This window comes from Urocitellus parryii, chromosome 8, assembly GCF_045843805.1.
Source record: "Urocitellus parryii isolate mUroPar1 chromosome 8, mUroPar1.hap1, whole genome shotgun sequence".
Classification (NCBI taxonomy): Eukaryota; Metazoa; Chordata; class Mammalia; order Rodentia; family Sciuridae; genus Urocitellus; species Urocitellus parryii.
Window position 1 is genome coordinate 61,593,061 of NC_135538.1, and position 15,258 is coordinate 61,608,318.

Here is a 15,258-nt window from a genome sequence, read left to right on the forward strand (position 1 = left end):
ATTTTTGACAATAGTTAAATGATTGAATAAATATTGGCACCCATTAAAATGTAAGTTTTGTACTGTAATTAAATTGTTTAAATTCCTTCATGGTTTATTGAAAGATAATGTTTTTAGGAATGTTTTCTGTGACTTCTTTTTTCTTTCTAGTAATAGAGTGGGTACTTAGTAAAAACTGAATTTTGAATGCTTTTTATAAAAGAAACCCAAATCTAGTTTATAGCCATTAATAATCTCAGGACCACTAATAATTAAAGAGACAAGTTTGAACATGTAAGGTAGTATTTGGTATAACCCATTATGTTTATAAAACAGTTTCAAACACATATTCTTATTTGATCATTGGATCCATGAAGATAAAGGAAACAGGTAAGGGCAATATAAAGAAAAAAACATCTTAAGGGGCTAGGGATATAGCTCAGTTGGTAGAGTGCTTGCCTAGCATGCACAAGGCCCTGGGTTCAATCCCTAGCACCCCCCCCCCCCAAAAAAAAAGAAGAAACATCTTAATGCTTTAGGCACTAATAAAGAAACTTGAGAATAGTTTTCTGAAATGTAATGTGCTTTAAAAAATCTCTTTCCTAATTTCTTACCTCCGAATAAGCCCCCAATTTAAAAAGTTTTGTCTTTCTTATATCCAGAGATAACCAAAAAATGTCTCTTACTAAACATTGGAAAATATCTCCTAGGGTGCACAATTGGTCCAAGTCGAGAATCACTAACACACCTTGCCTGCTCCTCCCTTCCTATGGTAGTTATTTTGATACTTAACCTCTCCTGCATCCTTTATGTCTAATTCATTACTGTTTCTACCTGAAAGTATAATTAAGTATGTTCATTTCTTTCCAGATTCACATTACTATGCTGATCTTGCTGTTCCCATTACCTTTCAATTTAGTTTATCACATTAGTTGAAGTGAATATATTTATTCATTTATATTTGTATTGTAATTATGTAAATATTTTATATTATATTTATTTATATTTTTGCCTTGTACATGCTACCAAGTGAGCTATATCCCCAGCCTCTTAAGATGTTTTTTCTTTATACCTGTTTCCTTTATCTTCATGGATCCAATGACCAAATAAGAATATGTGTTTGAAACTTTTATAAACATAATGGGTTATATCATTATATTTATTTATTTATTTATTATTATTTTTTTTTTAAAGAGAGAGTGAGAGAGGAGAGAGAGAGAGAGAGAATTTTTAATATTTTTATTTTTTAGTTCTGGGCAGACACAACATCTTTGTTTGTATGTGGTGCTGAGGATCGAACCCGGGCCGCATGCATGCCAACGGAGCACGCTACCGCTTGAGCCACATCCCCAGCCCATTATATTTATATTTATAAATATAAATTAGGTCTTCTTACTACCCTACTTAAAACATCCTCATAACATTCTATTACACTTAAGGAGAACTATCAGACTTGTTTTTTTTTTTTTTTTTAATTTCCCTGAAGTACAGGGGATTGAACTCAAGGATTCTTGAGCATACTAAGCAAGATGTCTTTCAATGAGCTATACCCTGTCTCTACAAAACTTTTATGTCAACTCAGAGGCTCTGTATAAACTATTCCCTGTCTCTAGACTTACCTAATGCTTTCCCCTTTGTATTCCTCTTAGATAATTTAAAGACAAGAGTGGTCAAATATCAACTGTGTTATCTAATGTGCAAAATTATTAAAGTTATTAATGTGCATAATATTTGCTTAAATTTTATTATTTTTTCAGGTGTTATGAGTGTGATGAAAAATTATCAACGCATTGTAATAAGAAGGTTTTGGCTCAGATAGTTGATTTTCTCCAGAAACATGTTTCTAAAACACAAACAAGTAAGTTAAGCAATTCCTAAAGGAATGTGTATTAAAATATGATATTTCATATTTCATATAAAAAGTTTGTAAATTCATAAAGATACCATAAGATTTCACTGTGACATCTCAGCCTGTAATTTGCATAAAGATGTTATGTCATACATGTCATACAAGGCAAGCTCATAATGTTACTTTTTTTTTTTTTAAATTAGAGATTGAACTCGGGGCCTCATGCATGCTAGGCAAGCACTTTACCTCTGAGCTACATTCCCAGCTCTTATAATGTTATCTTGTGATGTGTTTATATAACCAATCTGAAAGGCTTATCATGGGTTTTTAAATTAGACAGTCCTGAGTTCGAGCTCCTCAACTTATTGATTCTGTGGCTTTTACTCTTTAGTTTTCTTACTACAAGAATAGAATGATAATTCTGTTTTATGGGGTTGTTTTGAAGCCTAGAGATAATATTTGGTAAAGATCTAGAAATAATGTATAAAAACACTTTCATGGTGCTTGACACACACTTATGAAATGGTATCTTATTATTTGCTATGTAATTGCAGTGCAATTCTGATACAAACCATCTAGAGTTAGGCTAGACTTCAGCTAGAGGCTCAAGTTGCCCATAAGACTGTCCTCACTTCAGACACTAGAAAGCTCAAGGGTTTCCAGGTCATTGCATTTCTAACTAGCTACAAATTGGGGGGTTTTGCACTAGTTCTTAAGATTTAATACTTGTAACTGCAGTTTTATTAAAGCAAAAAAATTTCAGCCAAATGAGACTTAGGCCAAGGTTTTGGAGGGTCACAAATATGAAGCTTCTCTGTCCACTCTACAAAGAATGAGGATTCCGCCTCTCTCCACATACACACCCCCAAACCCGCTTCTGTAACAATGTGCAGAATTTTGTTAACCAAGGAAAAATCACTGAAGCTTTGGTGTTAAGTTTTCTGGGATTTCATTATTTAGGCATAATTGATTGAGTCACTGGCCACTTTGATTTAATTCAATATCTTGTACCCCAGCCAGCTAGCTAATCATGTTCCATTTTTTTCTGGCAGGGTCAGGCCCCATCCTGAGTCATCTCTTTAGCATAAACTGTCTGGGTGACTTTAATGAGTCACTCTGTTAACATAAACCATTAACTGCAGTCCCAGCCCCCCCCCCCCAATGAATAACAAGCACCCTTTTCACTGTTGGAAATTCCAAGGATTTAAAGGGTACTTCCCAGGAAACTGGAACAAAGACCTGCCAATAATGTATTAGCATATACTTTGTTACTTATATTACTGTTACCTAACATAAAATTAATATATAAGTTCATATAAATTAAGAGCATTGGGTCTGGGGTTGGGGCTATGGTTCAGTGGTAGGGTGTTTGCCTAGCACATGTGAGGCACTAGGTTTGATCCTCAGCACATCATAGAAATAAATAAATAAATAAAGATATTCTGTCCATCTATAACTAAAAAAAAAATAAATAAATAAAGTATTTAGGGAACCAGTTTTTTTTTTTTTTTTCCATCTGAAAATAGTGCCTCCAACACGCCAGGCATTATACTTATTAAGCATTTAGTAGTGAAAGAAAAATAGTCTTATTTTCCAATCTTGGGGTTTAGAGTATAGTGAGGGAAACAAAAAATAAACAAATATATAACTTCTGGCAAAGCTGCAATGAAAAGGTTGCAGAGACATGTAGTAATCCACTAGTCACAATGATCAGGAGAGACCAATATGACTGAAATGTAGTTTTTTGGGAGAGAATAGAATGAGTTGAAGTTATGAGGTAGGGGGTCTGGTCATACTGTTATGAATTCCATGATGAAGAATATTTATTTGAAAGTATAATATAAGTTACTAAAGTATTCTAAGCAGGGAAACATTACAGTCATTTTACTCCCCCTTTCCCCCACTCAGCTACATTCAAAAAACCCACATGTGGTGGCAGGAGGATCATAAGTTTAAGGCTAGCCTCAGCAGACTCAGCATGACTCTGTCTCAAAATGAAATCGGCTGGGGATGTAGTTCAGTGTTACAGTGCCTCTGGTTCAATCCTCCTCTTACCAGAAAAGTAAAGATAACTGATTTTCTATGGAGATAGACTATAAGGGGTTGAGTGGGGCTGTGTGGTGTTTCAGTCAGCTTTTTCATTGCTGTGACTTAAAGACTGGACCAAAACAACTGTAGAGGAGGAAAAGTTTGTTTAGGGGCTCAAGATTTCAGAGGTCTTAGTGCATAGAAGGCTGGCTCCATTCCTCGGGGCTGGAGGTGAGGCAGAACACCATGGCAGAAGGGTGTAGTAGAGGGAAGCAGTTCATGTGATGGTTAGAAAGCAAGGAGAGATCTCTACTCTTTAGATACAAGATATATACCCCCTAGCCACACCCCCAATAAACTACTTTCTTCAGCCACACCCCACCTGTCTCCAGTTACCACCCCGTTAATCCCATTAGGGATTAATTCACTAATTAGGTAAAGACTCTGACCCTATCATTTCTCCTCTAAACTTCTTGAATTGTTCTCACCTGTGAGCTTTTGGGGGCCACCTCATATCCAAACCATAACAGGTGGGGAGATCATTAAGAAGGTTAAAGGAGGCTATGTAATAGGGCAAGCGAAAGACTAGTAGAAGCTGTGGTGGAAAGTGGGTGGGTTAGATATAGTGAATGAGGGAAAGTGAGAATTAAGTCCAAACCTAGGGATTTTGATTGAGCAATTAGGTAAGGGGGAGTGAGTGAACATGGTAAGCGTGAGATCCCTTTGAAGTAAACTGAACTGAAACTGAAAAGTTATGTTGAAATATGGTTGCCCAAAAGGAAAAAAATTGTTGCCAGTTATATCTCCTGTGTATCTCCGATAATACAGTTGTTTTTGTTGAAAAGTTCAGAAGTAGAGTGATACTTAGTTGGGAGTTCAGTTTCCAGAAGTTCTAGAGCAAAAAATGTTCAGTTGAAAAGCTATGTATCACCGTAATGAAACAGTAATGGTGAAGAAATTGGAGAAACTAGAAGTAAACTCAGGCTCTTGGACAACAAAAGAAATCATGAATTTTACCATGCATTTGTTAACTAAATTCAACAAACACTCATTGGATTTTTCCTTTTGCTCAGGCATGCCAGTCATAAATCCATTTCTTCTCTAACAAAGGATCAGCAAAATGTAGTGAAAGATATCTTGTTTTTTATTTTTTGTGGTACGGGTGATTGAACCCTGCACTGTAACCATGCGAGGCAAGCATTCTACCCCTGAGCTCCATTCCCAACTCTTTTTGTTTTATTTTGAGTCAGTGTCTCATTAAGTTGCTCAGGGTGGTCTCCAATTTATGATCCTCTTACTTCAGCCTCCCAAGCCTTTGGGATTACATGCATGTGTCACCATTTCCAGCTGGTGAAAACATTTAATACTTTAGAAAATGAAGTTGGTTGATATTCAAAGCTCTTTAGATATTCAAAGATGCACATAATGTTCAGTTGAAAAGGAAAGGAATTACAAGTGAGTTGGCTTTCAAGCTGACCCTCAAAGGATGAATTTTGGGCAGAGGAAGAGGGGAGAATAAATCACTTTAGGTGGTGGGAAGCACTAATGGAAGGCTTAATTGTGTTTGTGGAACCATGAGTAGCACCTGGTAAATAGTGCTTGAGGAAGTTTGAAGGCATTCAGAGGTAGAGTGATACTTAGTTGGGAGTTCAGTTTCCAGAAGTTCTAGAGCAAAATGTTTTCAACTTTTTGGATCAAGCTACAGGATCTCTCAGGCAAGTTTGATTTAAATAGGATCTCTTGGTTGGCAGTTTAGAAGTTTTGGGGGTTAGTAATCCGCCATATTTGGATACAAAGCTTTATTTTTATAAAATACTTTGAAAATCAAATATGAATGTTGCTATCTAGGCTTGTAAGAATACTGATATGATTTTGCAGTTATTTTTAAGTGATGATTGCAAATACTCTAGAGATGTAAAAATGCCTATATGTCATAATTCAAAGGAATGTGAAACTAATATTATATCTGGGTGGGAGAGTAACAATGATTTTTAAAATATTATTTTTATATTTTTGCACTAAGTAAAAATAACTCAGGTGGAAGAAAGCCTGTATCTGTACCTTACACATATTTTTATGTTATTTAGTGCCTGCACTAATTCCATTTAGAATATGTCTGCTATAGCTTATCTACACACACAATCTGGGCTAGTACCCCATCCATCTCTAAAAATAAGTAGCTTATGGAATCATTAAATTTTGCTCTCAGTACCACTTGAGGCTCTTAAAAAATTACTGATAATTCAAAGAATTTTTGTTATGTAGGTTATATCTGTCAGTGTTTATCATGATAGAAGTTAAAAACAGTTTTTTTTTAACCATCAAATATTCGGATTTTTATAATCAGAAACTGTGAAAGTTTGTAAATTGAAAGTTTGTCAGTAGAGAAATTTCTGTGCTTGTAAAACAAAAACTTGAATATTCACTGAAAAATAATTCCATGACATGCTAACACAAGCATATTTTTAGGAAAAATATTTTCAAAATGAAAAAAGATACATTTTTATAAATATCTTCAGTGTCTAGCTTAGTAGAAAACAACTAGATTCTCATTCGATTTTGATTCAGTCATTGTGATATTGTATGTCCTGTAAGTCTCTGAAACCTGCATTGTACAATTGAGAGTGAGTGAAGGTTTTAAGAAGCAAATAACACCTTAAATTTATTAAGGAAAAGTATTTTGACCTTAAGGACCCCTGAAAGGAAAAAGGTGTCTTCCTACCCATTTGAGAACTGCTGACCTAACATTTGTCTGTATTTTCCATCTTTAGCATTATTTGTTTACTAACACTCAGCTTGAATCCTCCTTGAGGAAAGGATTGGGACAATGTTCTCTTCTTTGAGACACTATGTGTATACAGCACACTTCAGAATCTTGTTAACACATTGTTTATGCTGTTTAGCTTTCTTGTACATATGTGTCTTATTTTCTGTCCATTCCTTAAGGATGAATATGGCTTATGTTTTTGTTTCTCAAGTGACTAGATAGTAAATACTTGATGAATTAAACTGAACTGGAATGTTAAAAATTTTTTCTGAGGGTAAAAACTGATAGGTAAGCTTTGTATGTTCACCTCCAACCAAACCCAAATTATCTGATTTATTCAGTCTTTTAATATATTTGAGTTTCCACCTCACGCCACATGACATAGTAAATTTTGCAGAAGCAGCAGTGTATGAAACAGACCTATTTCCCAGTTCTTGTAATTGCTGATCTTTCGGTCTTGTGAGGGATATAGACAAATCATACTTAGTTGTTGCTTGTTTAAATAATGCTATGGTGGAGTAAATAGAGGCAACTAATGGGAACACTTTGGAATTCTATCTAACCTAGACTATAAAAGCCAGAACAATTTTATTTAGAGGGATAACCTTCTAAGCCAAAAGGTGAAGGATATCTAGAAATTATCTAGGCAAAAGGGGGAAAACAGATATGTTTCAGGCAGAGGAAATAGCCTTGATGAAGGAACTTAATTGGTTTAGGGAATTCTATAGAGCTGAGAGGTTGTGTTTTATAGAGTTAGGAGAATGGTGAGAGGTGAGATTCAAAATGTAAGTAGGAACAGATGTTTAAGGACCTGGTCAGTTTAGAGTTTGCCTTGAGGGCAGTGAGGAACTGCTGTTAGATTTTGAGTGGAGAAGCTAATGGTCAGTTTTGTATTTTAAACAGATCATTTGAATTATAGTATAAAGATAGACAGGAATGTAGGCATATATCTGCCCATTAATTATGTTAATATTAATTTATCATGACTACATAAATATTTTAAGCTAATAGGTAACTGGGAGTTAGGTTTTGAGAATAAACAGGTAAGCTTATTATTGTGTAGTTTAAGGTAGGGGAATTGTGGGGAAGCAAGTTTTTTCTTTTAAAAATTAAACTCCTTTTCAGCTGTTGAAATGGGCAAATTACATTAATACTACATGGCTGGTTTAGGTAATTGCATTAAGCAGTTGAGATGAACCCCAGTGCAGGTTCCCAGAAGAATGCTTACAGCTGTGTAGATTTCACATCTGATGTTAGAATTTGCTTAAAAAAAAAAGACAAACCCTTCCTTCAGTCCCCCACCCCATATACATAAATATAAAGTTTATACATAATACAAGATTTAAAAGGTTGTATGTTACACAAGATTTAAGAAGAGCAAATAAATGTTCTTTTGATACAAACCAGAAATACATATTACTAAAATGTAGACAAAAAAGAAAGAAAGAAAAAAGAGTAAAAAGATAAGTGGTTATTAGAGGTCAGAAAGGTAGAAAGCATGAAAGGCAAGGGACAGAGAATTTTTAAGGCAGGGAAACGATTCTGTATGATTCTATAAAGATGATTACATGTCATTTTGCATTTGTCCAGAATCATAGAATGTACACCATCTAGAGTGAACTTTGAGTGATAATAATCTGTCAATATAAGTTGATCATTTTTAACAAATGAACTGTTGTGGGATATTGATAATGGGGAAGGATGTGCATATGTGAGGACAGGGCACATTGGTTCGATTTTGCTGTGAATCTAAAACCTGCTCAAAAAACATTTTTTTAAAAAGTGAGCCATGTTCTCTGAAAGGCTTAAGAGATGTGCTATTTCAGTAGTCTTGTAAACTGAAGTATTCTATTAATGCTTATAAAATGCAGGAATTCTGGATGGAATAATATTGTTAAATATTGGTTTGCTTTTTGTGAATTAGACATGTGAGTGACAATTCACATTTTTTTCTAAATCAGTAATTTTTGGGGGGGAAAGGGGCACCAGGGATTGGACCCAGGGGCGCTTAACCACTGAGCCACATCCCCAGTCCTTTTTTATACTCTATTTAGATACAGGGTTTAAGTTGATTAGGGCTTTGCTGAGTCGCCGAGACTGGCTTTGAACTCGAGATCCTCCTGCCTCAGCTTCCTGAGTAGCTGGGGTTACAGGCATGTGCCACCATGCCCAGCCTATGTCAGTAAATTTGACTTATATTTTAATACTGATGTGAGGCCATTTTTAACAAGAAAATGAAATCTATTTTGTTTAATTCATTTGTTAATGCTCCTGGTATACAAAAGGCATGAATTATATTGGTACTTTTGTTTTATAAAGTAAAAGATTTCTGTATTTTTTAAAAAACTGACAGTAAATGGTATACTTGGGATCTGAAACTGTATCTAAGGATAAATAATACTGTGACCTTTTATAGCGACAATTTTAATGTGGTTTAATCATTTTCTTTAAAAGGTTATAGTTTGGTCTTCTATAAAGTGATGGTTGTGCTCTTAAGAAATTTGTATTTTAAAAAATGAGCTGGGCATGTGGATCAGTGGTAGTTTGCCTAGCATGTGTGAAGCCCCAGGTTCAATCCCCAGCACCACACAGTAAACAAACAAATAAATCAGAAATGAGCACAAAAAATAGTTATTTCTGTGTATATATATAAGGAATTGAGGCAAAAAAGATGGTGTATGTCTTAAAAAAGCTTATTTTTATGTGAAGGGATTTAAATGCAAGGTTCCTCATCCAAACCACATAACACAGAAAATTACTTGAGTAGCCATTTTCTCAGTTCTCCAAATATGACCCATACCTAGTACCCTTCCAGATACATGAGGAGGTTAACTGCTTACAGTGGATTCCTAGGGCAGTAGCTTAATTCTTTTGAGGAATGATTGAATCAGTCTGCTATAAACTATAACTGATATAGCTTTGAATACAAACACCAAAGACATCAAGCAATTCATTACATCCAGTTTTTGCTTGAGATTAATGGCCTTTCCTTTCATAACCACAATTAGCCATTTCACTGGTGTCTTAACTGTTACACAATTATAAACCTTATCTATTCTTTATTGTAGCATACAGGATCATAACAAATAGGAGATCAAATTGTCGGTGTATAAATTCTGAAGCCATACTGCTTGTGTTTGAATTTTTGACACTAACCAGCTGTATTCCTATTTTATCATCCTTTCTAAAATGAGGATAGTTATCAGAGGTGGTAATTATGTCACACTCTTACTCTAAATAAGTGAACTGCAAAATAAGTTTACTTCTTCCTTGCCAAAAGGGGAAAAAGAAGGAATGAAACGTACTCTTCTGTTTTAAGGCAATTTACAAATACTCCTTCGAGAAAAGAGATCAATTTAATATTACTTGGCAACAAGCCCACTATTGATTATTTTCAGTTTCTCCCATGCTAAACAAAACTGCATCTTTGTGTACTTGCTCTTCCATTTTGTAAGGTTAAATTAAAAAAAAAATTTTTTGACCAAATTATAAACCTAGGTTAAATTTTGATTACTGTTGTTAAAAATTATGTGAAGGATATAATTAACAAGAGTGCCCATTTTCCTGTATTTAACTTTATCATTTAGTTCAGTTTTATCATAATGAAGTTTTTAATGTCATTATTCCAAGGCCCATCAGTCTTTCCTATATATGTTTTTAGCTTTTAGGGTCATGCTTTGAAAGTCTTTTTGCTCTCTAAGATTATAAAGAATAGTGACTTAAAATTTTCTGGGACCTTATTATTATCATTTTGTTATTGTTATTTTTGCTGGGGCTCTAACCCTGGGCCTCTCTTGTGTAAGTGCTTTGCCATCAAGCTACACCTCAGCCCAAAGACTCTTAAAAATGTATTTATTATTTATTTAATAACCTTAAACTTGGTTTCTAAAAATGACAGTTGTATGGTCTTTAAGTGTTTAAATTATTTTTATGCTAGAAAAATTTGAATTTTATCTAAGATTACCAGTTTTTTTTGTTGTTGTTGTTGTTTGTTTGTTTGTTTTACTTTGTTGGTACTTCAGACAGTTTTCTGTCTTGCAAGACCTGAGGTATGTACAAAACCTCTGGGTCTATTCAATTAAGCACCTTTTCTTTGACACTCAGATTATAGGCCTTTAGGTAAACTACAGAAATGCAAAAGGACTTTAAGAAATTTAGCTGTAGAGCAGAGGGTGTAGCACAGTGGGAGAGCACTTTCATAGGCCTTGAAATCAATTCAGGCCCCCCCCCCTCCCCCCCCCAGTCTCCCAAGTTTTCTCTCAGTGTACTTTGCCTTCTGGGTCTATATAATTCTATTATGAAAAGAAATATCAGAATACAGTGTTGGTAATAAAGAAGTAATAAGGAAGGTTAAGTAGATTAAATCCTTTCAAATAAAATAACTTTGAAATTCTGTGATTATTCTTTCTAATTATGGGCACCACTTTTTCATAGGTGATGATTGAACAAATGAAATGATAATCAAAATTTTGTATAGTTTGTCTTATTTGTTGGTGTTGTAGCAGCTTTGTCCGTTTAATTATACCATACTTCAAAACATCTAGAAGTTTAGTCTTAAGGTATTTGATTCTATATTTATAAAAGGAAGAAGAGAGTTCTTAAAAGTGAAAATGATCTAAAATATTTGCACTGCCAGATGGAGAAAGCTTTTTTGTCCTACAAACAAAATAATCAGAATCATTCTTAGAAATTATTAATTGCTTCTTATTAAAACATATACCTTCATGTATGTCAAATATTAAAAGTCTGAATCAAAACCCCTATTTTAAACTAGACTGTTAACTCTGGGCATTTTTTAATGAACATATATACAAATATGTATTCTTAGTTTCTAGAAGTTTTGCTGAAATATTGTTGTCATAAATTTAATGCTTAACATCTCTCTATTATGTATCAATTCCTTTTACTTCAGTCATAAACCGTAAGCATATTAATGTAAATAATTATAGGTAATGGTTTATATAGTACCTGAACACAGTGGACATTTGTGAATCAATTTAATTTAAATTGTTATATATGGGCTGGGGATGTGGCTCAAGTGGTAGTGCGCTTGCCTGGCATGCGTGCGGCCCGGGTTCGATCCTCAGCACCACATACAAACAAAGATGTTGTGTCTGCCGAAAAACTAAAAAATAAATATTTGAAAAAAAAAATAAATAAATTGTTATATATTATAACTGTGCTATTGGTAAAGTTTAAAAAACTTGCGCTTTTACTTTAAATAAAATACTTGTTAAAAAAGGCAGTTTTACAAGTATTTTAGTATCTTAGAAAATGTTATTCTGTTTTCTAGTTAAATTAACTGATTTGTTTAATATTCAAGTCTAATAAGATTAATCTTGAATATTTTCTCATAGACTTAATGTAAAAGTCAACAAACAGACCCTTGCCACTTGTGTGAAGAGGCTATTTAACCATGAAATAAACTGTTTTTATTGCCATTGCCCTGTGGATATGTTCTTTCTGGCAGTGCTGTCCATATTTGGTGGCTGTGCATGGAGAGCCAGGTGGTGCTGAAAAGCATCGCACAGTGAAGCGTGGATATATCTAGGTTTGACATTTGTCATCCCTTACTGCTGAAGGGAAGGGGAAAATCTGTTTTTCCATATGTTTATGCTTTTTTTTTGCCTGCAGTTCTGTCCAGATGGTCTTATGAACATTGTTTACTTTGGTATGCCATCCCAGATGTTTTGAAAACTGACAAATAAATGTGGTACACAGACATGGAAATTATTTGCATGTTATGGTTTTTAAAATATTGGTTTTTTTGTGATTAAAATATAATTTTCTGAGAGTATTTTTCCAAGTGAATAATGTGTATTTTATATTTATATATAGTTATAATCTATAGTTTATTTTCCCAACTATTCTGTTTTCTTGTTAAAAAGCTAAAAGGCATTAGGGCGATATTTATTAGGGAAATACTTTGAGGAATCATATTTGTTTGGGGTTGCCTATGCCCATATCTACAAAAATTTTGCCCCACTATCTTTTATAATTAATCTCATTGTACATAAATAATGGGTGAGGATTTAAGTGGTAAAATGACAATGGATTTGTAATCAGAAAATTATCACTGTGACTGTGAGTAAGTCATTTAACCTGTCTGGGACTAAGTTTTATAAATGTAAAAATCAGAGTTAACTACCTTACCTGAAAAGATAGAGTGAGGCTTGGATTTGATTATTCTTTGATTTTAAATTTCTTAAAAATCACTGTGAATGCATATACCTAACATAAAAAAATCACTGTGAAACTATCTATTGGCAACAGATATAATGAGAGTCTAAAACTTGCCCATTTTAGGTTCTAATTGGAATCTCAGACATAAATAAGAGGCAGCCGGCTCTGTCTACAAACCCAGCGAGGATCCATATCAGGCTTCCTCTATGTACTGTTTTTAAAGTGTTGACTTTTTTCATTTGCCTTTGTATTCACTGGTAGGTTTGAATACTGTTGGTCTCTTCTGCCTTTTCCTTTTCCTCATGCCTCTATACTTCAGTGAGCTGCTTCATTGATTTTAGTGGCCTATGCTCTAAGCTGTAGTATAGGCTTCATTTCTCATCACTTATTTCAATATGTGGAGGACAGAAGAGACCTATTTTCTGCATTAACTTAGGATTCTGGGGTTGGGAATTAAAAATGACTCCTTAATATCTGGATAACAGATATCCAATAATTACTAATAATTTTTTTTTATAAAAAGTAAACCAAAATAAAGGGAGAAACAGTTGATAAGGTTTGCCTTCCCCCCAAAAAAATGTTTACAGAATTGGAAGAAAAATATTTTCTATGAAAAAGATTTATTTGCTTGCTGAAAAAAATATTAGAAACTACCAATTATCATCTCAATAGATGCAGAAAAAGCATTTGACAAAGTACAGCATCCCTTTATGCTCAAAAAACTAGAAAAACTAGGGATAACAGGAACTTACCTCAACATTGTAAAAGCTATATATGCTAAACCTCAGGCTAGCATCATCCTAAATGGAGAAAAACTGAAGGCATTCCCTCTAAAATCTGAAACAAGACAGGGATGCCCTCTATCACCACTTCTATTCAGTTTAGTTCTTGAAACACTAGCCAGAGCAATTAGACAGACAAAAGAAATTAAAGGCATAAAAATAGGAAAAGAAGAACTTAAATTATCACTATTTGCGGATGACAGGATTCTATACCTAGAAGACCCAAAAGGGTCTACAAGAAAACTACTAGAACTAATAAATGAATTCAGCAAAGTGGCAGGATATAAAATCAACACGCATAAATCAAAGGCATTCCTGTATATCAGCAACAAAACTTCTGAAATGGAAATGAGGAAAACCACTCCATTCACAATATCCTCAAAGAAAATAAAATACTTGGGAATCAACCTAACAAAAGAGGTGAAAGATTTATACAATGAAAACTACAGAACCCTAAAGAGAAAGATAGAAGAAGATCTTAGAAGATGGAAAAATGTACCCTGTTCATGGGTAGGCAGAACTAACATCATCAAAATGGCGATACTACCCAAAGTTCTCTACAGGTTAAATGCGATACCAATTAAAATCCCAATGGCATTTCTTCTAGAAATAGATAAAGCAATCATGAAATTCATATGGAAAAACAAAAGACCCAGAATAGCAAAAGCATTTCTAAGCAGGAAGTGTGAATCTGGAGGTATAGCGATACCAGAGTTCAAACTGTACTACAAAGCAATAGTAACAAAAACAGCATGGTACTGGTACCAAAACAGGCAGGTGGACCAATGGTAGAGAATAGAAGAAACAGAAACCAATCCACAAAATTACAACTTTCTTATATTTGATAAAGGGGCTAAAAGCATGCAATGGAGGAAGGATAGCATCTTCAACAAATGGTGCTGGGAAAATTGGAAATCCATATGCAACAAAATGAAACTGAATCCCTTTCTCTCGCCATGCACAAAAGTTGGATCAAGGAGCTAGATATCAAAAATGGATCAAGGAGCTAGATATCAAATCAGAGACACTGCGTCTGATAGAAGAAAAAGTTGGCTACGATCTACCTACTGTGGGGTCGGGCTCCAAATTCCTTAATAGGACGCCCATAGCCCAAGAGTTAATAACAGGAATAAATAAATGGGACTTACTTAAACTGAAAAGTTTTTTTTCTCAGCAAGAGAAACAATAAGAGAGGTGAATAGAGAGCCTACATCCTGGGAACAAATTTTTACTCCTCACACTTCAGATAGAGCCCTAATATCCAGAATATACAGAGAACTCAAAAAATTAAACAATAAGATAACAAATAACCCAATCAACAAATGGGCCAAGGACCTGAACAGACACTTCACAGAGGAGGACATACAATCAATCAACAAGTACATGAAAAAATGCTCACCATCTCTAGCAGTCAGAGAAATGCAAATCAAAACCACCCTAAGATACCATCTCACTCCAGTAAGAATGGCAGCCATTATGAAGTCAAACAACAATAAGTGTTGGCGAGGATGTGGGGGAAAAGGTACACTTGTACACTGCTGGTGGGACTGCAAATTGGTAAGGCCAATTTGGAAAGCAGTATGGAGATACCTGGGAAAGCTGGGAATGGATCCACCATTTGACCCAGCTATTGCCCTCCTCGGATTATTCCCTGAGGATCTTAAAAGAGC

The 15,258-nt window shown here is 34.5% G+C and overlaps 1 protein-coding gene across 4 annotated transcripts in view; it reads left to right on the plus strand.

Annotated features, from left to right (window-relative positions):
• Usp45 (ubiquitin specific peptidase 45) overlaps window positions 1-15,258 on the plus strand; it is an 82,232-nt gene that overhangs the window by 17,742 nt on the left and 49,232 nt on the right. For all 4 annotated transcript variants that reach the window (XM_026402529.2, XM_026402530.2, XM_026402532.2 and 1 more), the window contains exon 5: window positions 1,737-1,837. In XM_026402529.2, the coding sequence (XP_026258314.1) occupies window positions 1,737-1,837 (101 nt within the window). The remainder of the gene's footprint in view (window positions 1-1,736; window positions 1,838-15,258) is intronic.